This window comes from Mytilus edulis, chromosome 1 (assembly GCF_963676685.1).
Source record: "Mytilus edulis chromosome 1, xbMytEdul2.2, whole genome shotgun sequence".
Classification (NCBI taxonomy): Eukaryota; Metazoa; Mollusca; class Bivalvia; order Mytilida; family Mytilidae; genus Mytilus; species Mytilus edulis.
Window position 1 is genome coordinate 87,422,112 of NC_092344.1, and position 25,879 is coordinate 87,447,990.

The 25,879-nt window shown below is 31.2% G+C and overlaps 1 protein-coding gene across 1 annotated transcript in view; it reads left to right on the forward strand.

Annotated features, from left to right (window-relative positions):
- Nucleotides 1–16,356: 16,356 nt before the first annotated feature.
- LOC139515310 (transcription cofactor vestigial-like protein 4) overlaps nucleotides 16,357–25,879 on the forward strand; it is a 35,437-nt gene continuing 25,914 nt past the window's right edge. The window contains exon 1 of the mRNA XM_071304885.1: nucleotides 16,357–16,710. Within this exon, the coding sequence (XP_071160986.1) occupies nucleotides 16,644–16,710 (67 nt within the window). The 5' untranslated portion in view covers nucleotides 16,357–16,643. The remainder of the gene's footprint in view (nucleotides 16,711–25,879) is intronic.

The following is a 25,879-nucleotide window of genomic DNA, read 5'->3' on the forward strand; positions in this document are numbered from 1 at the left end:
CAAAGTTGGATTTTAATGATTCCGGAAAAATAGAAAAAAATAAAAAAAAAGTTTAGTTTTCCCTTATTGAAAATTTCGGAATGAATACACACTATGCTACCTACATAGTTCATTAGTTTTATCTATAACAATTAAAAGAGAGGCGAAAGATACCAGATGAACATTAAAACTCATATAAGGTTGCATTTTTGTTAATATAGATAATGTAATTTCCCATAGGAACTCTTTTTGACGGCTAAAACTGTACCACTTTTATTATGAAGTTTTGAAAAAAATTATATTCTAGAAGGATTTGTATAGTGACACTAAAATGAAAGTTAATATGCACTAGTAGCAGCAGCACTAACATTTTTTTTCAAAGGTCAAAATATTAGGCTGTGCGGCATATTTTCAACGTTTATATGCCTAGAACTTCTATGAGTTTAAACTAGCACTAAATTTCTTAACTAGCCCTACCTTGACTGTAGGGTTAGCACATACTTCAATTTAAGGGCATACGATACAGTTACCAGGGGAGGTAATGGCATTGCTAACGTAAATTGTTATTTTCGCGACGTCAAACTATGACTTATCGGGAAAAGATTCAGTTTTCGACAGATTTTTATCATTCAAACTTATTCAACTTGAAAACGAATTCTTGGACCCCTCTTTTTTAAAATGCCATTTGGTTTGATTACGCGAGAAGATTATGTATGCCAATTTTCATGAAAACGTAAATAGTGCAATTTTTTTTAATTTTAATGAATATACAGCAAAAAAACTGTTTTTTTCTACATTCATGAACATTTGATAAATATGAGTTATTTCTGAATAAAAAATATATAAATTTTTAGGATACTTATAAATCACAGAAATTACAAATTATTTAACAAAAAACAATTTGTGTTTATCTTTTAAAACAAAAAAATTATGTCTTTCTTTCGAAACGGAAAATACGGCCACAAATCCGAATTTTGAGCAAATATTCAAAATTTCAACCTCATTTTACTCAAAAAGTAGCACATGAAGGTATATTTTTTATTGCATATTTGATTTAATCAGGAAAAAAATACCCTTTATGGGTTTTTTTTTTTTTTTATCAAAATGTAAATACGGGATAAAAACTGTATCGTATGCCCTTATGCAAATGTGTATATGGATATTTACTTTTAACACTCCTAAGTTATATCTCTATGAGATGAAAGATAGAGATCAGACTAGTACGATAACAATTTTAATTATCTATGAATATTCCATCTTTCCCCAAAAGAGGCGTGGTTTAAGAAACAGCTATATTCACCGGCAAAGTGCAACATATGAGTCGAAAATAAACTAGCAACACAATGGCATCAAAATCATTAACAGACAAATTATAGTACACGAAATATAACATAGAAAACTAAAGACTGAGCAACATTAGCCATCACCAAAATCTTGGGGTGACTGGGGAGTCTTAGGTGCTCTTAAAGGACAAGCCGTTTCTGCTCAACATGTGGCACCCGTCGTGTTGTTCAAGATGGTACACACCTGGTTATTGGTCTTTTTCGGTAGGAATCAGGATTGTAGTTCCGACATTAGTAACATATCTGTTACCATCTGTGAAACGGATATATCATAACAGTAACGGCGTCAGTAAAACGTACGAAGGGATGATTTCAACTTGACCACATGGAATTATTGGTTTAATAGCTTCCTAGTGGGTAGCAACCCTTTATCAAGGAAATCTTGATAGGAAATACAAGCCTGGGAATATCGCATCAACTGGGAGATATATACTCCGTATGCAGGTGCTGCTGGATGTTGCTGTATAGAAATGGAAAGTTCACAATTGGGAAGGTGAAATCGTCTCTTGTGTCGTAAAATGTTTTCTACTTTCACTTTTTAACACATTTCAGACTTAAGTCCTGATATGAGGCACACTTATCTGTCTCCTTTATCTCAAGTTTGGTTGGATAGATGCCGGTTCAACATAGTCACCAAAATTTGATTATTTAGTGAGAGAACATCATCTATATAGCGGAAAGTAACGTTAAAGAAGGCTACCAGCTTCTTTTCTCTCCTCTTAAAAAGTTCCTGAATGAAGTCGGCCTCACATGAATAAATGAAACAGAAGACACGAAGAGGGGCATATTTAGTTCGAATGGGAATGCAGATTGATTGTTAATTGTTGTAATTGATCTTTCTCCTCTAATGATAAAGAAGAACTTAAGATAGATGGGGGTCTAAATCGATCTCCATAGATTTTTTTTAAAACTGTGTCAAAATGTAATTTATATATTCTTTTTTTTTTCGAAATTTAATAGAAAGTATGGGTCACCGGGGTTTTTTTTTTACGCAAAAGGTGTGCAACATTGTCATATTTTGTAAAAGGTAATGCATGGGAAACTAAATTTTGTACGATAAAAGTGATACTGAAAAGAAAACTACAACATAGAATTTTAAGATCTTTTAAGATAGAATATGAGAAGATATATATCTCTAATAATATGTTTTTAAATAAGAAAAAGAAAAATAATGGGGTCACCAGACTCGTTTCTTGCTACATAATAAAATAACTTCATCTGAGTTATCTTCCCCTTGATTTTAATTATCTTCCCTTATGTGACAAAGTTTAAAACAAATAGATAAAACAAAAATGTTTTTTTTTATATATATATGAAATACAGCTATATATGATAAACAACAAAATTTTCTGTATTAAAATTAATAGTCTTACACATACATTACATATTACTTTCGAATTTTGCATATTTCCTTAAAGATCTAGACACATTGTTATCTGCTATTTCAAAATCCTAGATGGAGGAAGACACTCCAGCTTCCTTAAACAGAGACGTTGTACTCCATCAGTGTTTAATGTCCCATGAAAATTTTGATAAAAAAAAACAGTTTGGAGTCGAAAATATTTCAAAATTTACATTGCTGTAGAATAGGATGCATAGGACATAAGGACTGACAAACGCATCTCATATACGGACAATAGAGAGAAAAAATAAAAAAAAACAAATTATAAACAAAATAATCAAAATGGTGAAAGAGGAAAAATAGAGAAAATGAACCAATTGAGATACCATCACCAAATTCTGAATATTTACACCCATATATTACACAAATTTGTATATGTTGTGTACAAGTTATCATTTTGTACAAATTATAATTTGTACAAAAAAAATGTACAAATTATAATTTGTATTTTGACTTTGTACAAATTGTAATTTGTACAAAACGTGTTACAATTTGTACAATATTTGATGAAAATTCACTTATCTTATATCTTGTACAACAATTTATAATATGGATTTCGATGAAAAAAGCATTGATACACCCCCCCCCCCCCCCCCCCATAGAACTGTTATTAAATGACCATACTTTACATCGATGTACCAAATACAAAAGTAATTCAGTTTATCATTCGTTTGAGCAGGTGAGTGAATTATGGCCTCGGAAATTGCATCTTTTGACTTTAACATTTATCTCTTCGTCAACACTTCGCGACGGCTAATTGCACTGGGGTCAACTGCTTTAAGTTGACAAAGCTATATATCCCAGGAATTATTATTTACACTCTTCTAGTCATTTACTCAGTTGATGTAATTGTGTAAACATGGTCGGCATTGTTGATCAGAATGATTCTGAATGTAAATGAGATTTTTAAAAGGTTTTGTTCAATACCTGATGTTGACATGATCTATCATTGATATGGTCATAATTAATTGTTTATAGAACTTTGAAGTTTTGAAATACTAAGGTTTTTCTAAAATAAGAATAGATTACCCGAGATGTATTTGTCAAAACGTTTAGGAATTTTCGGTCCTCAATGCTCTTCAACTTCGTATTTTAGTAGGCCTTTTTCACTTGTTTGATTCGAGCATCACTGATGAGTCTTTTTTTGTAGATGAAACGCGCGTCTGGCGCAAATATTCAATTTCGATCCTGGTACCTAATGATGAGTTTAATCACTGAACCTGCTCAAACGAATGATAAAAAATTACTATAAAAAAAGTATTTGATGAATAAGGTGAACTGTTTGGTCATTTAATAACAATTCTGAAGTGTGTGTATCAATTATTTTTTGCATCAAAATACATATTATAAACTATAGTACAAGTTATAAGTGAATTTTCGTCAAATATTGTACAAATTGTAATTCAGTGTACAGGCACTTTTTGTACAAAGTCAAAATACACCCGTCCGTCTTGTGTATATTGCAAGTGTAAGGAGAATAAAATGGGGGTAATTAGATGATCAGATGTTAGAGGAAAATATGTACATGAGAATATTGTAAGGATATGACCTTCTATCTCTGAAAAGAGGGTATCTCACGGAAAATTATTCTGTTACCCAACTATGAAGAAATAAATTTTGGAACAGTGAGATGGAAAAAACAAATTTTCTGAACGATTAGAATTTAATGGTAAGTTCTTAAAAATATAAAAAAACCAACAAAAAAATATTGTGATTTAATAATTTGATGCTTGCATGGTACGAAAAAAAAAAGAAATACGACAACATTGATAATGGTCGTTCCTTATGCTTATGAATATTCATGGCTGCAAAATCATGACTGCAAAAATGCTCATGCATCAAATATAACCGCTAAAAGTCTCAAAATTTTCAAAATCCAAACCAAGCATATATTGACTAACCCCAACACTGCCCCCCCCCCCCCTTTTCCCCTAATCACACCTCTGCATATTTGTTGAAATTTCAAGTTAAATACAGGTTAGGGTTGGGATCCCACTAACATGTTTAACCCCGCCACATTATTTATGTATGTGCCTGTCCCAAGTCAGGAGCCTGTAATTTAATGGTTGTCGTTTGTTTATGTGTTACATATTTGTTTTTCGTTCATTTTTTTTTACATAAATAAGGCCGTTAGTTTTCTCGTTTGAATTGTTTTACATTATTTTATCGGGGCCTATTATAGCTGACTATGCGGTATGGGCTATGCTCATTGTTGAAGGCCGTACGGTGACCTATAGGTGTTTTAAAATGTCTGTGTCATTTTGGTCTTTTGTGGATAGTTGTCTCATTGGCAATCATACCACATCTTCTTTTTTATACTACATGCAGATGACCTTTGATTAATCGGACGGTAAAAGTCCCATAACTGTGAAATGAAAAATTGGACAATTTTCAGATTCTTCCTTTCACAATTCCTACAATTGTGGGTCTAGGTAGTTTAGTTTAAACATATTTTATTGTCCAAAAACAGTGACAATAGGATTAGAGACAAGTTTTGCAACTTAGAACGTCTTCTCCATTACATACAAATAATAAATGACCGAACAAAAATAAAATACATAATAATAACATCATAAACAATATTAAAGTCTAGGTAAGTGCGAATCGAGAAAACTGTTTCTTGTATAGATATGCGATATTTTGTTTTGTAAACGAGATGCATTGTGGGAAAATCGGAGACGAGTATTTACATTTCACGGTATTTTAAGAACTATAGGATTTTTTATTCTTAACTGACAGGGAAATAATTAACAGGACAAACGTCGGTAAAACTTCCCGTGTATTGTTTATAAACGAGTACAGAAATACATTGTTTTACACACCGTGAGTAAGGTAAAAAGAACAACACGGTAAAAAAAACCAATACCAGTAACTTATTCGATTCACAAAATCTTATCTTTATACAGGTAAAAAGGATAATACCGTTTATTGCAGGAGTTCGCTTTCTATGTTATCTATATTCATGTTTAAATCCGTTTTTAGATGGTGACGTTCCCTTGTCACCATATTACGGTGTTTATATATCTCAACTTGTACGATTCGGTCGTGTATGTAACAATGTTTTAGATTTTAACGAGAGAAATTTATGTATTACTGAAAAATTATTACACCAGGGTTTTCGATATCACAAACTAGTCAAAACATTTACTAAATTTTATCATCGGTATAAAGACATCATTCGTAAATATAGCTCAACATGCAGACTTCTAATACGTTCAGGTATTTCACATCCAATTTTTTATGGAAATATTCTTTATAAAGCACAAAGGTGTCAGTATTCACCTCAGAAACTTACAAAACCTTTGAATAGACTTATTAAGAAGGGATATAATTACGATACTGTTGTCAAGTCATTAAAGATTGCATATTTTGGCGTTAATATTGAGTCACTGATAAGGTCTTTGCATCGGAACTAAACACATTTATTCTAAAAACAGTTGTTGGCATGACACGGGTTATGTTTTTCTCATATATGTTATGATGGTATGATACTAAACCCCTAACGGGAAGGATTGTGCCTGATGTTCATATGATGAAATCATAATCTTTCAGCCAGTTTAATTGAAGTCTGGAGCTGGCATGTCAGTTAACTGCTAGTAGTCTGTTGTTATTTATGTATTATTGTCATTTTGTTTATTTTCTTTGGTTACATCTTCTGACATCAGACTCGGACTTCTCTTGAACTGAATTTTAATGTGCGTATTGTTATGCGTTTACTTTTCTACATTGGTTAGAGGTATAGGGGGAGGGTTGAGATCTCACAAACATGTTTAACCCCGCCGCATTTTTGCGCCTGTCCCAAGTCAGGAGCCTCTGGCCTTTGTTAGTCTTGTATTATTTTAATTTTAGTTTCTTGTGTACAATTTGGAAATTAGTATGGCGTTCATTATCACTGGACTACGGTATATATTTGTTTATGGGCCAGCTGAAGGACGCCTCCGGGTGCGGGAATTTCTCGCTACATTGAAGACCTGTTGGTGACCCTCTGCTGTTGTTTTTTATTTGGTCGGGTTGTTGCCTCTTTGACACATTCCCCATTTCCATTCTCAATTTTATTATATCGCTTACATGACAATCGGCAGTCTTCGGAGGTCTACTTGAAATTTAGTTAGATGGCGTTTAGACTAAAATACATACGAAACGATGAATCATATTTTCGAGCCCATGCTTTGTAAATTGTTCATTTCAGACTTTTTTTTAAATAATTTGGATAAACGTTTTAGTATGCTATAAATCAAATATGAGATTTTTTTGTCAAATCGATGAACATGACAGCCAATGCCCCATTTAGAGAAATAAATGATCAGAGAGACAATACTCTACAATACGGTTTACAATAAAACCTGAAATAAATAAACATATATTGCAAAAGTATTATTCTTAACAAAGACAGATGTACAGTTATCGTTGTCACGGATATGTTGACTGTTGATATACCCATAATATAAAGATATCTAGAACAGTTGAGATATTCATACAGACATCTATCTTTTTTTCTCGTTTTACAGATACACTTGATTCTTTTGCTTTAAAACGACATGGAATCGGTAGGAAATGATAAATTTATAGAAATACATAAAACTTTCCTGTTTGTCGCGAGAAGTGACGCGACGGACCTAAATTATATATTGCTATTAATCAATATCCAACATTTTTTTCTTTGCCAAATTATAGATTTTCGTGTGGAGTGTTATTATGAAAATATCGCTACCACACACGCATAAAAAAACTTATTTTTTTGGTTCGCGTGACTTTCCATAGATCGATAGTGCAGCGTTTTCAGTAAATCAATCAAAGCAGTAGGCGAGTGACATTTAAAAAAAAAGGCGCTTAGTTAACAACTTAAATGCACCCACCTGACATACGGCTATATTTACTTTATATTTTTGAAAACTTTTCATCTTTTCTTTTTGTTTGCCCGGTCGTCTATAATTCGTACGATGCAATATTTTGTAATAAATATCAAAGGTCAAAATGAACATTCTGAAATTTCGTAACAATTAAACAAAATGGTTTTTAATGGTTATTGCATGATATTTTTTTCCTAAAATCATTTGAACATAATAGAACAAAATGCCACAATTCTAAATCAGGTTGATATAAAAATGTCAATTGCGCAATATTTTCAGAAAATTTCATTAAAAAATCCTTCAATAATGATAAAATTGTGCTAAAAGCAAAATATAGCAAAATATTTCTTTGAAACACACATATATAAATATATATATATCCCCCACATAAAAAAGTTCCTCAAATAAAATGGCAATGTATTAGATGTTTAAGCTTAACCGAAAATTAGTTTTGGAAAAGACCGTGACAACAGACAGTCACACGACAAAGCGAACGAGTTGTGAGATATATACACACCGTAAGCTGGAAATATGGCGGTGTCAAACGGAAAACCAACGTTGAAAAAAAATTAAATTAACAATGGAGAATTCGTCCCTTTTGTCGAACATTTTGTGTAGATTTTCCGGCGTTTAAAACTGAAATATCTAAATCTAGCAAAAGAAACTTGTAAGTTTTCAGGTAAATTCTGCAGTATATTTTGAAAAGTCTATAACCTTGATAACTGCTTAGTATATATATAAAATTTTACCGGGCATCACGGCAGAAAATTTCAGAATGGTGAGATCTACCTACTGTCTATTTAAGAAGCTAAAAGACAACTTTCTATAGCGGTTATAACACTTGAATTTAGAACTTTTTTCAGGTATTTCCAATTGCCTCTTTTGTCTTAAAAACTGTTATTAATAGGTAGAAACTTTTTATAGGAAAAATGATCAGCAAAACAAGATCTACACATGAGTAAGAAAGACCAAAATCGTCAGTCGATCATGGATTTATTGCTCTGTATCGAGTATTTTTTTAGTTCTTCGTGTTTCAACCTTTTAACTTGAAAATGCCTTTTTTTTTTGGAAATAAAAAAAAGATAGATAAACACTATTTCAAAAATAGCAAAAATGATCAACAATTAATAAGGCAAAACCTTCGAATAACTTGGGGTAAAGCTGATGACCGTAACTGCATTCACGGTCATCTCAAGATGTCGGATGAAAAATTAGGTCAGTTTCTGTATTGTCTGTTAAAGTGTTTCTATATCATTTTCTTTACAAATCATACATTGAAACGATGTAAATTTATAAAAGAATCACTCGGAAATCACTAATTACTTCCGAGAAATGTGCATGAAACGGGAAATTCGATTTGAAAAAATCGCCAAGATGACCGTAAATCACAATCGAGATGACCGTAACAGAATCAGCGATTCATAACAAGGCTGACCGTAACTGCTTTTAAGATGACCGTAATTTGTAAATGATGACCGTAAGTTTTAAAGGATGACCCTCAATTCTAAGAAATATACGTATTTATATAACTATCTTTTTTGTATCAAATGATTAATCGTGTTGGTATAGACATATTAATATGAGAGTTTTATCCTATAGGTAGAAGAAAATAAGACGTGCTTCAAATGCAAAGATTACTATATGTATCTTTTTTACAGTAGAGGATTTAATTTTTAAAATGAATTTGCCAAAAGACATGCAAATGAACAGGAAGGGAAAACATGCTACAAAAGCGCGATAAAATGACACCTTACAAGCATAATGAAAAAAATGCGGTGCACAGCCTTCAACTGCTCGACAAAAGATTTTTGTTTGTTTCTGGGATTCCTTTTAATGACATATAATAAATACACATTTTTAAAAATGCCAAAAATTGCATGTACACCCATTGATATTATATCGTCTTTCATTTTGTCGTGCAAATAAAATAACAGAAATATTTTGAAAATATCATTCGAATAAACTAGTGAAGGTGAGCTCCAGCAAAGTAGATCCTTAAAATAGTATTGTACGAAAAGCGTATCACAAGGCGGAACGTTGTCAATTTGTATATATACAGAAATGTTATTCATACAGTCAGGATTCTACTTCTTCAAAATTATCTCCCCATTACGCCAGTTCATGCTCACAATCGTAGAAATGGAAGCCATTGTAGGGATGACGCTCTGCCAATTTTGCTCTTGAAAACTGATAAAGGAGTAGGTCCGGTAAGGGCCGATTTTGGCCCCAAATTTCAGTTTCATCTAACGAGATATTTAGGACACTTTTTAAACACTTAAGGGTCTATTTCAATCGATTCGATTAGGTTATGTAAAAGATTTTAACTGATTCAGTCATTAAAAACGCTCCGATTGAAGCTTAAATATGAAAAATCTATCAAATATGCCAAAAAAACGTCACTTTTCAGATGGTTTTCGTCAAAAATGAAAGTGGCCGCATCCGTGTTCATCCTCAACCTTTATATATGTTATGTATTATCATCAAATACAACTTACATTTCAATATTATGAATGAACACGAATGCGGCCACTTTCATTTAAGACGGAAACTGTCTAAAATTTAACTAAAATGCTATAATTGTGAAGATTTCAGTAATTTAGCATGACTTTATGATGCTAGTACACGATATATGTGCATTGTATTGTCAAAAACAGCACATATTTATGTAGCAGAAGCATTCTACTTTCCAAAAAATAGCTAAAAGATTACATTTTCACAATTTTGCAAAACTGCTTAATTTTGGGGCCAAAAAGGGGTCTTACTGAACCTACTCCTTTATCCACATAGCACCATTACGATCGATCGTTATATGTCAGTTATATTTTAAAAGACAAATGTATCTACTAGCTAATGAGTATTAGTTAATGATCTTGTCTGCATTGATTCAACTTAAAAATATTGTCTGTTCGGATGTCAGATGGAATTTTTGAAAATTCTTAAGCATTTAAAAAAATTCTAATTAAATATTTCGTGGAAGGGCAGACTAAACATTTTCAGTGGTTGAAGATTATAAACCCTAGTTATCACACACAAGAAAATCATATTTTTTTTTCGAAGATATCCATTTTCATATCCAAATTAAAAGACTGTCATCAAGTTCTTTTAGAAAAAATAGCTATTCGAACACACCTACTCTGTTTTTGTGATTCATAAGATAGGTATCTCACTTGACCCATATATTTCATCTTTTCGTACTGTCAATTTTTTACGTTATAAAGTCAACCTGTAGCTTTGATATATAATAATGATAGAATCTGAAGCGAGATGCTATATAAAATACTCTTGCTTTGTACGTTTTAAAGACAAAATATACACCCCAAACATGCCCTAACATAAAAAGGTGCACTCGATTTTTCTCTTTTCGATACAATCGTTACCTGTTTTGGGGAATTTTTTCTTGATTCACATAATGGAAGGGCAGACACGAAAATTTCTGAACTAAAAGATTGATATGTTCTCCGTCCGTGATAAAAAAAAAATCGGAGGTTATGCATTTTCTACATTCAACTTATAGATACTATATATAAAAAAGAAGATGTGGTATTATTGCCAATGAGACAACTATCCAGAAAAGACCAAAATGACACAAACATTAACAACTATAGGTAACCGTAAGGCCTTCAACAATGAGCAAAGCCCATACCGCATAGTCAGCTATAAAAGGCCCCGATAAGAACCATGTCGTCGACTTGATATCTTATTGTTTTGTATTACTATGTAATAGATACATTGAAAACTTATGCAAATGGTGTTTTTAAAATAAGAAAATTGTCGTTTTATTTGTTTCTATTAAGTTTTTAAAATTTTACAGTTAACATTTATCGCTTTCTCGATAAACACAGAGCTTCGATTCTTTTGTTCTATTTCAAAAGTGTTTCCGCCTGCATATATCAAGACAAATTAAGATTTTAATCTGCTTCCTCTGGAACCATACACATGGGCTCGATTACCAAATATTCGTATGTATTATTAATGTTTTTAATGCTCCATTTATTGGCATTATGTTTTTCTGGTCTGTGCGTACGTTCGTCCGTTCGTCTGTTTGTTTGTCCGTTTGTCCAGCTTCAAGTTAAATAAAATTGAAACTTAGTACACATTTTCCCTATGGTATGATCTTTTTAATTCTAATGCCAAATTACAGTTTTATCCCATTTTCATAGTCTACTAAACATAGAAAATGATAGTGTAGATGAGGCATCCATGTACTAGGGACACATTCATGTTTCTTCAAATTTTCGTCGTATCGCTGTCAATTTGTGTTAAAATTTTAACGTCGATATCAATAAATATTTCATTGTTTACGAGAAATATGCAATTAACTATCATTGTTATAAATCCTAAATATTATAGTTTAAAAAAAGAAATTTATGAAACATATCTATATCCGCTAACCGAGCCCCTATTGAGATCGACAAACTCAACAAAAAAGCTTTGAATACAATACGGATATTTCTTAGAATTGATGGTCATCCTATAAAAGTTATGGTCGTACTATATAAATTACAGTCAGTCTTTACAAATTACGGTCATCCCTTACAAGTTACGGTCATCTTTTTACCAATCACGGTCATCCTTGTTTTATGTTACGGTCATCTTGAAAATATTTTGATTATGATTTACGGTCATCTTAACGATTTTTTCAAATCGAATTTCCCGTTTCATGCACATTTCTCGGAAGTAATTAGTGATTTTCGAGTGATTCTTTTATAAATTTACATCGTTTCAATGTATGATTTGTAAAGAAAATGATATAGAAACACTTTAACAGACAATACAGAAACTGACCTAATTTTTCATCCGACATCTTGGGATGACCGCGAATGCAGTTACGGTCATCAGCTTTACCCCAGTGAGTATTTGGACCGTACGCGTACCAGTCGGAAACCAGGTTGAAATAGAACAAAAGAATCGAAGCTCTCTATTAGAGAAGGCGATAAATGTTTACTGTATTGTTTACTATAGTGACAAATTTTTAAAAAGTTAATAGAAACAAACAAAACTGCAGTTTTCTTCTCAATTACGAGGTGTTTTATTTCAAAAACACCATTTGCATAAGTTTTCAATTTATCTAGTACATAGTTAAGCAGAACAATTAGATATCAAGTCGACGACATGGGTATCTTTCAAGTTGGATGACAAAAATGCATAACCTCCGATTTTTTTGAAAAAAATACCACGGACGGAAAAGATATCAATCTATTAGTTCAGTATTTTTCGTGTCTGCCCTTCAATTATGTAACTGAAGAAAAAATTCCAAAAAATAGGTTACAATTGTATCGAAAAGAGAAAATCGAGTGCACCTTTTTATGTTAGGGCGTGTTTGAGTTGAGTATTTTGTCTTGATATCGTTCAAAGAAAGAATATTTCATACATCGTCTCGCTTCAGATTCTATCATTTTTATAAATTAAAGCTACAGGTTGACTTTATAACAAAAAAAAATAACAGTACTAAAAGATGAAATATATGGGTCAAGTGAAATACCTATCTAATGAGTCACACAAACAGGGAAGGTGTGTTCGAATAGCTATTTTTTTTACTGAAAGTACTTGACGACAGTCTTACAAGTTGGATGATGAAAATGCATATCTTCGAAAAATTCTAATTTTTTTGTGTGTGATAACTAGGGTTTATAGTCTTCAACCACTAAAAAAATCTAGTCTGCCCTTCCACGAAATATTTAATTAGATTTTTTTTAAATGTTTATGATTTTTCGAAAATTCCACCTAACAACCGATCAGACAATAGTTTTAAGTTGAATCAATGCAGACAAGATCATTAACTGATGCTCATTAGCTAGTTGATACATTTGTCTTTTAAAATATAACTGACATATAAGGATCGTATTGGTGCAATGTGGATAAATTTATCAGTTTCCAAGAGCAAAATTGGTAGCGCGTCATCGCTACAATGGCTTCCATTTTTACGATTGTGAAAATGAACTGGCGTAATGGCGAGATAATTTTGACGAAGTAGGATCCTGACTGGTACGGTCTGACTGATATAAGGAAATCGATTCGGTCAAGTTTATTAGATACAAATGCATATAACAGATCAACATAACTTAACTCTCAAATTAATATAAAAAAGTTCAACGGTAATTGAAATAGAAACTTTATATATATGTTAACTATTTCAAAAATTCACACTAATTAAATCTGTTAATCTCTTGTATTTAGCATGTCGACCAGTAATCCATTAATTGAATTATGATAGATTAACTGAAATCGAAGATATTGTAAGTAAACATAATGTGGAAGGACAATTGTTTTAGAATATTAAGCAAATTCACAAAATAATGCAAATGCAAAGGCACATGCATGAACTGCTAACATGTAAACCTTAAAAAATATTACGTTACTTGTGGTAGCAAGTGTCACCTTGAACGAGAGTACCAAAATAGGTTTCATATATACAATTAAACACATATTTAATTTCAATTGTTCGTTTGTTCATTTTATCCATCTACTATACATGTATAGTAATTGTAATAATAACAATTTGTAGAACTAAAAATAAAGATTGTGATAAATGCAGAGGCGGATTTAGGGGGGAGGGGCCCGGGCCCCCCTTTTTCAGAAAACAATTTGGTTGGTTATATAGGGAATCACTGAAGAGTGACGGCAAGGCCGTAACTAGCCTCTTTTAATTGTGAGGCAAAATATATACGCCGAAAAAAATTTGGGGGAGGGGTCTTTGGGCCGCTTAAGGCTTAAGGCCCCCAGAAGCTCTGAGAAAAATAACGCAAAATCGTGCATTCTGAGCGTTTCCCAGACTCCTTCTTGCATTGAAACGGCTTAACTAATATTTAGATATTTTTTTCGACAATCAGGTCACAAAACAAAAACAAAGATTCAGTGTAATTTAAGACTTTTAGGTATTAGAGACAACGTTAAAAGACCAATATGTAGGATAAAGCAAAAATCGTAATTCTCATAATTATTAATACCGTGTCTGTCTGTCTGTTCTTGTCTTGTATTGTGATTAGACTGATGATTTTTTAATGACTAGATTTAAATATAGTGACATTGCAGTATTAATATACTTTAAGTACTAGTACTGCTTAAGTCCACACTAGGGACGATCTTCACCTTGTTTTACGATCGATCTTTTACGGTATTAATGATTCTTTAAAAGTATTGTTGAAGACCATCCGGCAAACATCAAGATGAAGAGCAGGAACACAAACTTTGACCATTGATCATTTGTATTTTTCTAAGCCTTGACTTTGTGTGCGATTATGTCCCCATACTCCTTTATTATCTGTTAAAGGTTCTCAACACGACTTAATGCAAGTTTAACCTTTCAATGTAAAAGGTCATGTATGGCAATACCTTGTTTTTTTTTCGTTTTTTTTCAAATTATTTGATACCGGGAAATATGTGACCTTACTTTAATTAAAACCATGTCAGCTATATAGTTTTATTTACAATAAAACAAACTGTTTTGTATTCTTTGATATCAATTTCAATTATCCTTGCAGAAAGGACATTTTTTTGTGTCCACTGAGTAACATCGCATGTTTTTAAAATATATTTCTCGCACAATTCCGGACATCGATGGACATGCAACATTCCAAAACCACGTTTACAAATGAAAATCAATGCTCAGACAATAGTCATAAATTAGGAAAATAAATGAACAAAAGACAAACCCGGAACACAGAAGTACAAACAATAGAACACCAACTCTGAAAACTAAAAGGAAAATAGAAACATGGATAACGAAAAACATCCAGGGGATACACCAGAGAGTGAAGAGAACTTGCTTCTTGCAAGACTCTTTCCGTGAAAACAATTTGATATGAAAACAATCTTTTGTTTCATTTTTTTTTAAATTTTTTACATAAGGCATTTGCCTCATTTGCCTCAATGTAGTTACGGCCCTGGACGGAATCGCCCCCCCCCCTTTTTTAGGCAGTCAGTGCATGGGCCCCTCTAGATCCGCCACTGAAATGTTTGTTTGAAGGAGTTATAAGTTCATATGATCCAATAACATGTATGGCCACGGTCAGCTCGTACTGGACCATACGTGTATACTCATACGGTCCGACCGTACGAGTATACGGTCCGGTCCAAATACTCATATGGTCTGGAACATATATGAGGGCCCTCATGGGGTTTTTGATTATGTGATTACTTGGCCGTTTTTTTAATGATTATTTGATTATTAAGCCAAATATTTCATGATTATTTGATTACCTAGGACTGTATTTTTAGTTTATGATTATTTGATTACTAAAGATAAGCAAATATTTAATGATTATGTGATTATATTGGCAAAAAAATGGTGATTATGTGATTACTAGGACCCCCCCCCCCCCCCCCATGAGGGGCCTCATATATACATATCAGCATAGATGGTATTACATCTATGATATCATCAGAAATGCACAAATAAATGAAATTTCAGCTTATTAGGTTGAAGAAGCCTTCATTGATTGATTGGATCTGGATGTTTCAGAATGGACATTTTTTTTTAAAATAAAACTGTCCTGTTACGTTTATAGAGAAAAAAAATACCACTTTCTTTATATTTCCTCAGAGTATATTTCTTTTAAAAACATCTAATTATTCGGCGGATAACTTTAAAAGTGCTTTGTCTTTCAACTCAACCAAGAATCAATTAACATTTTTTGTGGCAGTGATATGCGTTTGATAGTTGAAACTGGATAAGTCACGGTAAATAGTATATAATTTATTTTTTTGTTTACGAGCGCATGAGGTTCATGAGCATTTAAATTTCGCGGGAAAATATCAACCAACAAAATCACATGACTTTCTTACTATGATCATGTGATCTTAATGGAATTTCAGTCATGCTGGCCTCTGAGACGCACTGGGGTCGCAAGGTTTCATCACAGCTGCCAATTTCTCTTACTAGCTAACTGTTATCAAAAGGGCAAATTAAGCATTAAAAATCAGACAGTATCTGAAGGTTTATGTTCGTGTAAGACGTAAAGTGTATTTATTTGGGCAAAATATTTAATAAGGCCGAAGGAACATATTTAAGTGGATATTGATTTTTTTTGTCTCAGAATCCGAAGTCAATGTAGCCACGAATGAGCTGAAATGATGGAGACGCCTCTTGATGTTTTGTCGCGGGCAGCCTCCATGGTAGAAACGAACGAAGTGAGAGGTGAGTTTTTATTGTTAACATGAAACATTGTTTATATTTGTAGGAAACACGTTGGTCGTTTTCGTTTTCATCGTAAATTTATGTAGTACTCTGTATAACAAGTAAATTCTTTGTTTATCAACATCGCTAAAATGGGACAAAGAAAATTTGACTTTGGTCATTTATGTATTTTTTTGTGCTTTAAATTATTGTAAATCGTACTTTCAACCTGTAGTAACGAATCTTTTGTTGAAAGAAATTCCTGAAATTCCTTTGACGGTGTTTGTTAATCCCTATAAAATGACTGCTAAAATCGCAGTTTAAGTTAATGAATTGTTGTTTTCACAAGTATGTGTAAGTTTGGGATTATAGAAATTAATTGGTTTAATGGAAATATGTAAATTTTCGTATCAGTTAATGAATGGTATGTGTGGAATTTAGGCCAGGTGGAAGGTGTTTAAAATTCTCACCAACAGATGGCAGAGCAGTACAGAACTTTTTGCAGTTTCTATATAAAATCAATTTACTTTATATGAGTAATCAAAGAAAAATGAAAACTTAAATTGTTTGTCAATGTATTGTACATTTGTAAATAAGGAAATAAATAATTATCAAGGAACAAATGTTTAAAATGTCACAAAGGTGTATCGTTGTATACAATACATGAACGATTGTAAAATACACACTATGTATAAAAACTGCAATTATTATATATTATGCTACTAAATACAAGTTTTATAAGTTTTTTCTTTATAAGTATGAGTATTTTTCTTACAGGAAATACATGTATCTGGTTTGATTAGTGGTTTATATATATGTATTTGAGATTTATGATTTTGTAAATTAATGTACAGATAATTAAAGAAATTGAAACAAAAAGATTAAATTGAATAAGTTTGAATTGGAATGATTATGTTCTTTGTATGTGAACCTGAAGCTCTGATTTTCAAGTCAAACCTAGAAGTATTTTTTTCATCATTTTAATCTTTCCTTTCGGTTTTGTATTGAAAAACATTTGTTTCTCTGCCATCATTATTTCTTTGTCAATATTATGTTATGTGTGCATCTGGTGCTTCAAAATTGGTATTAATCATTTATACACTGGAGCGATACCTTTTGAAATTCCCTAAGGAAACTTGTACATGTGTCACCAGTCTAGTTGCTCAGTACAGATGAAAATAGGTATTGTTTCACAAATTCTAGGGACATAAATTAATAACGAATTTATGTTCATCTCCCCATGCATACAATGTTCATGTAGCTCTAAAAAATAATTTAACTATATATAAGGTTTCAATGTCTTATCCATTTTGTATTTTTAATTTGTATTACAAGTAGGTTCCCTTTTAAATATTGTGTTTTATATGAATTAGCAACCAAGAATGACATCTCCTTACAGACTTGCTTTTCATGGTTTTGCTTGTTTTTGTTTTAAATTAAAAAAAAAAGGTTTTTATAGGAAATTTATTTAAATCTGATGTTGATGACTTCAGACTGACAGTTTTATTGTTCCAGCAGAGTTTTCAGCTAAGAATGTCAGTGTTGTATCATTTATACCTCAAACATTATAATCTTTTGTTCAGGAATGAATCTTATTAAAAAATTGATAAAGTAATTTGGGTTTCATTAAGCTGGCAAAATGTTGCTTAATTTTGTTTTCCTATTTTGGGAAAACATTCCATGTATATGATAATTGTAAAATTTGATTTCCTATTGTTTAAAATGGTGCGAAAAAATTTGACCAATCTATTCATAACCAGTAGTTTTAATAGATATTTCACCTCAAAAGAATTGAATGGTGTTGAGGAATTTATTTTTTTGTTCAGTACATTTTGTCCTCAAGCATTATTGATGACCTGTTGAAATTTCCTAATTTATGCATTAAAAATAAAATCTTTTAACTTTATTAGACCAAAATAACTTAACTGAGGGTCTGTTTGTATGCTTTCTACATGTAACAACCAATTTAGGTTTTGGTATGTAAAATATTTAATATATATTGTTATTTTATTATGGGGGAAAAGTCCTTCATATAAGATAAACCTGTGTAATTTCAATAAAATACATGTAGGACAAACATTATGATTCAATGAAGGGGTACCACAATAAGATATATTATTACCAATTAAAGGCCCACAAGGGGCATATATATATTCAATTAAATAAGTGTTATGTAATCAATTTAAACAGATAACTAATGATATTTGTACACTCATTAATGTAAGAAGGCAAAAGTTGATTAGAGATGGTTTGTCTGTTGAAGCATTATGCCCATTATGATTCCAATTCTCTTAAATGTTTCACAGATCCTGAATGTTCTGTGAGTGGGAATCTTTTTCGATCAAAGTACATGTAAACTATATGTATCAAATGGTCAATTTGTCATTTTGGGGCCTTTTATAACTAATAAACTATGCAATTTGGGTTTTGATCATTGTTGAAGGCCATATTAGTGACCTGTAGTTGTTAACTTATATGTCATTTGGTCTTTGGTAAAGAGTTGTCTATATCTCTTTGGGAATCATACCAAATCATCTAATTTTTAATCAACATTTATCAATTTTGCATATTGCAGATTCTTTCTAGTACTGATGCATGAAAGAATCGAATAAATCAGTTGTATGAACACTTATTTTAGTGTAGATCTACTCATATCGTTGTCAGATTTACTACACAACCACTTTAACTAGCTGTATTATGGCTTAAAATACTGGGTTTATAAGCTGACCAATTATAGTTATTAGATTAAGAACTTCCTTCCTACTGAAGAAATGAAATTATGAAATTAGAGTATTTCTCCAACTTCCTCAATTACCTCCCTTGTGCGTTCACTACATTTCCTGGATTAAAACTTATAACAACGGAATTATGCAGCATTCAGCTGAAAAAAGTATTTATATTTACTTGTTTTAAGAAGATTATATATGGAATAGAGAACCAACATATATTTTTTGGTTTTGGTGGTGGTGGGGGAGGGGGGATGATCATTTTAATACAAGGCCTGAATTGTACATGTACAGTGTACATATAAAAGCTTCTAAATGCTAAATGGAAAGTAACCAGTAATAGTTTTAATCATACTTATTTTATTTTTTGTACAAAATCCAGCATAAAGATTAAAAAAGTAATTTTAATGAAAATCGTAGCTACTATCCTGTAGCTGTAGTACCATTGATTGATTCGGAATAAAAAAATAAAATATCTCTCTTGGTCTTCAACATCATGAATACTGTTTCTATTTTTCAATTATTATTCTCCCAAAAAAGGAGTTGGGCCCACTGGATTGTTTTTAGATGCCAGCAATTTCAGAATCAAACACAGTCAAGTCATCAAAAATGTCTATTAGGACGCATCCTTAAGCAAATCTGAAACTGTTTACACACTGCAATGAAGAAAACATTTTTTACCCCTATGATAACAGCACTTTTTCCAAGGTTTCTCTGGTATATTATCTAACATAATATTTATGACAAGTATAATTGCGCTAGGAGACTGTGTTTTAAGTTATGTCAAATGAATTTTTTGACTAACTTATATGGCAGATAGAAAGGAAGACTTAAAACAAAGATAACAATTGTGCAGGTTGATATAAGAAGATGTAGTTTAAGTGCCAATGAAACAACTCTCAATCCAAGTCACAATTTGTAAAAAGTAAACCATTAGGTTAAAGTACCCTATGTATATAATTATTTGGGAAAAAATGTTACCATTGTGGAGTGGTTTTAGAAAAAATTAGTTAAACACATATTTTATTTTTTATATATTTTCTATTTTTTTTAAATTTGTTTACCTTTAAATCCTCATCATCAAGTGGAAAGCTTTATATGTTGTTGTCTTATTTATAATCATACCACATCAACTTATTTTCATAACAGCTTAAGGGGGTAATCAAAATCAGAGGTGAACAAAAATTGACAACACCCAAATAAAAAAAAAATATCTACACGAAAACTGTCCACAATACAACATAATAAACTCTAAAGGACAGCTTGAATATAATGAACCTCATCTAATACAGGCTATGAAATTTTGAACTGACCCACAATATTATATGACCCCTACTTCCTTATCAAGACTGCACAGCTCCCTCATTATAATGGCAACAAATTAAACAGTATTTTTAAAGAAATCTTGTGATTATTTTTTAGAGAACTTGAAATAAATTTTTTCCACCAGCTTTGTTTATTTTTACTGCAAATTCATCGATTCCTGCTTTGTTTATTTTGTTAACTTTATTTTGTTGTTTTAAATGCAATTTTTGTAAATTTTGTTTTCCATGGACCATTTTCAAAAAGAATTTTGAATCTTTACCTACATGTATATTCACATCTGGTCTACAACTGGAATTTTTGATATATTTCGATGAAATAATTAATATATAGAACACTCCAATTTGAAAGCAGAATAGTATTGGGAGCTAAGGTATAATGTAATAATATTTTCTGTCAGTTACTAATTAATTCATTTTGGTTATGTTTGCTTTAAAAGGCAAAACTTTGCAAAAACATGTAAAATTTATGATGTATACTAGCAACTGTGAAGTATAGGGCGGAATTACATATTGATTCATACATGACAATATTTGAAATTGTTGAAATAACAGTGTTTTATTTAACTTGGTTTCTCCAACTTTATGAATTTGATCTTGTGTCTTGTGAGTGAATGAGTTTAAGGGGAAATTGATCATAACACAAATTTCATCAGCAGTTTCCTTGCCAATATTGATTTCGACAGTCGTCAAATTTTAAGCAACTCTTATACTTCTGAGCAGATGCAAAAAAATATGAAAAAGAATACTTTATTATTCTAACCTTTAAATTTAAGAATTGACAAGTTTAAATTTCATCCAATTAAAAGTTAAACTATAGAAATTGAGGGTTCACCTGTAAAATAAAATACCCCTACTTCAAAATGGATTCAACAGCCACCGGGAGTCCATTATTTGATCATAAATAATTTATCAGAAAACTGGTAAAATTCAATACTGTAGAAGTCATCAAAATATTCTGAATTCCTCAATACTGTCAATGGCATATTAAATGTTAGTAATCACTTCACTAAACATAACTAAATACTATACATAATAGTCTAGCCAACAATCATTCTTCTTTTTCTTGTTTAATCTTGCCAGCCAAAAAAGCAAACATTATGGAATTTTTTAGATTCCTATTTATCAATGAAAACACATTATACAAAATGTGTGAAATATTTGTAATTTCTGACAAAAAATTAACACCTCCATCAAAATGGAGTATAAAATCAATAAAATTCTTCCCACTGAATAAATGTAACAGAAGTTATTTATAATTTTAATTCACCAAAATTCTCTTAGAAGGGTAAAAAGGTGTTATCAAATACCAAAAAAATGGAAATAGTTTTACTGTGAATTCAGGCATTATTGCAATGTTTTTATTATTGCGAAAAAAGCGACAGGATTATAATCGCTATTATTTAAACTTACATTTTTATCAATCCTTTATATGAATTAAACAGGATTTTTCTCAATATCGCAAAAAATAAAATCCCATTTAAGTTTAAAATGACGAAACCGCAATAATAAATGAACGCAATAATTTCTGAATCTACAGTATAAAGCTTATCATGCAACAATAATTTTCAAAAATGTTTTCATCATTACTGTTGAAAGGCCATGTGAACTTTTCTCAAAAGGTGTCCATTGACACCTGCTATAAGGACACTCTAATCATGAGGCAAATGTTGAGATGTATTTAGTATTGATTATTTTGGTTCAATTCTCTTATAACAAATGAAGTCCAGAATAAGACAGTAACAAAAAGTTATGATCGCCTAAGTTCTGACTTGATTGACTCTATTCTAAATATTTTAACAAGTAATTGTTGATGTCTTAATAAAATCCTTTTAGAATTAGTTTCTGTGGAGACCAATTTTATTTGCTTCATGTTAAGATTTTTTCTCTGCGTTAAACACAAGTAAAAAATGTGTATATCATTTATCTTAAAACTAACTTTTCAAAGTTTTTCAAATAAATATCCCTTTTAAAAGTATTAGAAATAATGTATCTTATTAAAGTCTCCTCTTTTAATTGCCTGGGATTGTCAGTTTCCAACTGGTGGTTCTCAGGACACCCGGCTTCATCCACCAACAAAAACTGACCACCTAGTAACTAGGGCAATAGTGCTCAAAGTAGAGTTTAACAACAACCAATCATAATAAAGACTATGGCATTTTAATCAAATTAAGAATGGAAACAGAATTGTTCCAAAGAGACAACAACCCAATCAAAAAAGATAAGACAGGCCGAGGTCACCAATGGGCCTTCAACGCAGCAATGTGTTTGTTTCTATAAATGGTGATAGTCCTAAATTGCTCTATAAATTTGTAAACATATTGTTTAATAGACCAAATTTTTGAACAACACAAGTTAGACTAAGAAAACCATTTCTGCAGCCTTAGATCATGGTTAAGGAGTATAGATTATTGGCATCTAGATAATATATAATATCAGCTACAACTCATAATAATAGGTTTTTAGGGTGAGCCAAAAAATAGTTGGTGTGTTAAATGGTTTATATTCTACAATATCTATACGCATGATAAGCTGAAAAACAGATAATCACGGTATTGATTCTAGTATTTTTACTCATTCATTCATTCAAGATATTGTTGTTCAATGTTATCATACTTTATTATGATTATTTTAAGTGAGACAAACCAATATAGTATGATCAATTTTTTGGATAGTACGAGGCTATGTAATACATGATTTTCTAAGAACAAAGCAGAACGATATAGTGTATGGAAAAGATTTCAGAACTTTATTTGGTACACAATACTTTTCAATCATGTTATTTTTTTGTCAAATGAATGAAATAATACAGTAAAGGCCATTGTATTGCATAAATGTCAATTATGCATTCCCTGATGCAAAAGATATCAACTACTTTCATACATGGAAGTGGACATATCTGACCAAAACCAGCCATTTTATATAACCCTTATTATAAGGGTTTTGTTAAAAAAATGTATTTTTAAATACATTGTTAGATATTTTTATAGAATTTTTTGGTTGATGTTATATTTTTATTTTTATAAGGCTGTTTCTCAAATGTAAAATTAATAGATATATGAATGAGGCAGTTTTTGCAGAAAGTTTCCCATCAAAGTTTTAAAAGAGTAAGAAAAAATTCAAATACATTACTAGATTAAAAATCATTTAGACCATAATCATTAATTTATTATAGGGACCAAAAAAGGAGCTACAAAATGTGTATCAAAGCTTTTTCTTTCCAAGATTATGTTTTGAATGCAACATATGTAAGCTCTTTTTTTATGAAGAAATATGTGTACTTTCTGTAACAGATTTCTGGAGTTACCTCTCTTAGTTTGCAGTTTACAAATATATTCAACTGAAATTTAACAATGTGTTACTGAAATTTGGCCCAGTAGATATGTGGTGGTGTAATATTTAAAGTCTAACAGATTGTGTTGTATGTATTAATAAAGTCAAATGACCTGAGGTAATTCATGTTTCATTATTACAAATTCTTCTTCAGACCAGCTGTTCTGAATAATTGATGCAAAATGATTTATACACATATCTATTAGGTTTAGTGTAAAAGTATTGATATAGGCTATATATATCGATATGTATTTACTCAAAAGGTGTCAGAGACCAGAAAAATAGAACATAAATATATTTCTGAGAAAATGAAGCAATTTGCACCTACAGCAATAATAATTATTTGATTAATAAATAAAGCAACATATAATTGATTATTATCTTTTTTCCTGTAGAGGGTTTAAAAAAATGGCAAAACCCTCATGTTCAAGCATTCCTTTACTATCATGTTCAACAAACAAAACTTTTCATATCTTAATTGGTTGATTACTGTTTATTTGAAACCTGCATAGTGTCTGATGTTGACAGAATTTGAATTATTTATTTCAAAGAATCTCAGATGTCTTTGGGTTATCTCCCATTGACTAGATACTTGCATAAATGGGAGATAAGTCTGACATTCTTAACACAAACTTCTGTAAACATTAATTTAACAATTCTACGATCTTCTATTTTATTGAGCTGAATGTGGACCAAATAAGATTTAATGTTCTGTTTACTTATTTAAGGAATGTGTGTTTGGTTTGTGGTTTAATTATAGAATTGACAAATCAGGAGTTTACCTTATTTAAGCAGAAGTCCTATCAATTTTTGAATTATTTAAATTCTTGTTTGAAATTTAAAGATTTTATCGAGGGTAGAGTTTGCCAATTAAAATTTACATTATTTCATTACTAGTGTTTGTTGAAATCTGACATTCCATCTAATTCAATATAATAGAAATGTCAACCAATAGTTTTGGCTACCTATAACGTTTTTATTTTAATCTTGTACATGAGTGCAACATATTTGTTGCATTCTAAAGGTATTAATCCATTAAATCTGTTGACAGGTTTGTTTAAGACTGTTTTGAAAAAATCTCATGACATAACATTACCCTATTTTAACAACAAAGGTCATAGTGACCAAAACTAAAATTAAAGTGTTGCTATAAGTAGGCCAGCTCCAAATATTATAATGGTCATATTCAACAAAGATTTCAGTTTAAAATATATATCACAAAATGGTTAAAATGTTTAATGCGGACATGCAGATGACTCCATTATACCCCTGCTCCTTAAGTATAAGACCAGAGTATTGATGTCTGTCTGTCTGCCCTACAGTTCTAAAACACATTTCTGTTACATTTTTATCAGCAATTATGCATTAGGTACTGTTACATTTTTATCAGCAATTATGTATTAGGTATTTTGTACCAAGCTTCAAACTGGTAATCTAAACGGTGTCCTTATGTTTGGTAAATGAATTTCCTCTCACTCAAAAGCAGGAGCGGTAGTTCTGTTCTTAGTTCATCTTGTTAAGATATGAATACTTCAGTGGCGGATAACAGAGAAGGGAGGTCCTTGAAACCCCCTCTTTTTTGACGGTCAATCCTTTTGAAAGGGGGCATAAAATTGGAATCCCACCTTATCCTGGATTGGAACCCCCTTTACAATTAACGCCTTACATCATATATTTATGCATTTTTCATCACATCATACTATTATTATTTTTTATCTGCCACATATGATACAGTTTGATGCTTGTTGATCTTGGACTATTGGCAGATAAGTCACATGTTATACTTGGCCAGTCTTGTTGAAGTATTAC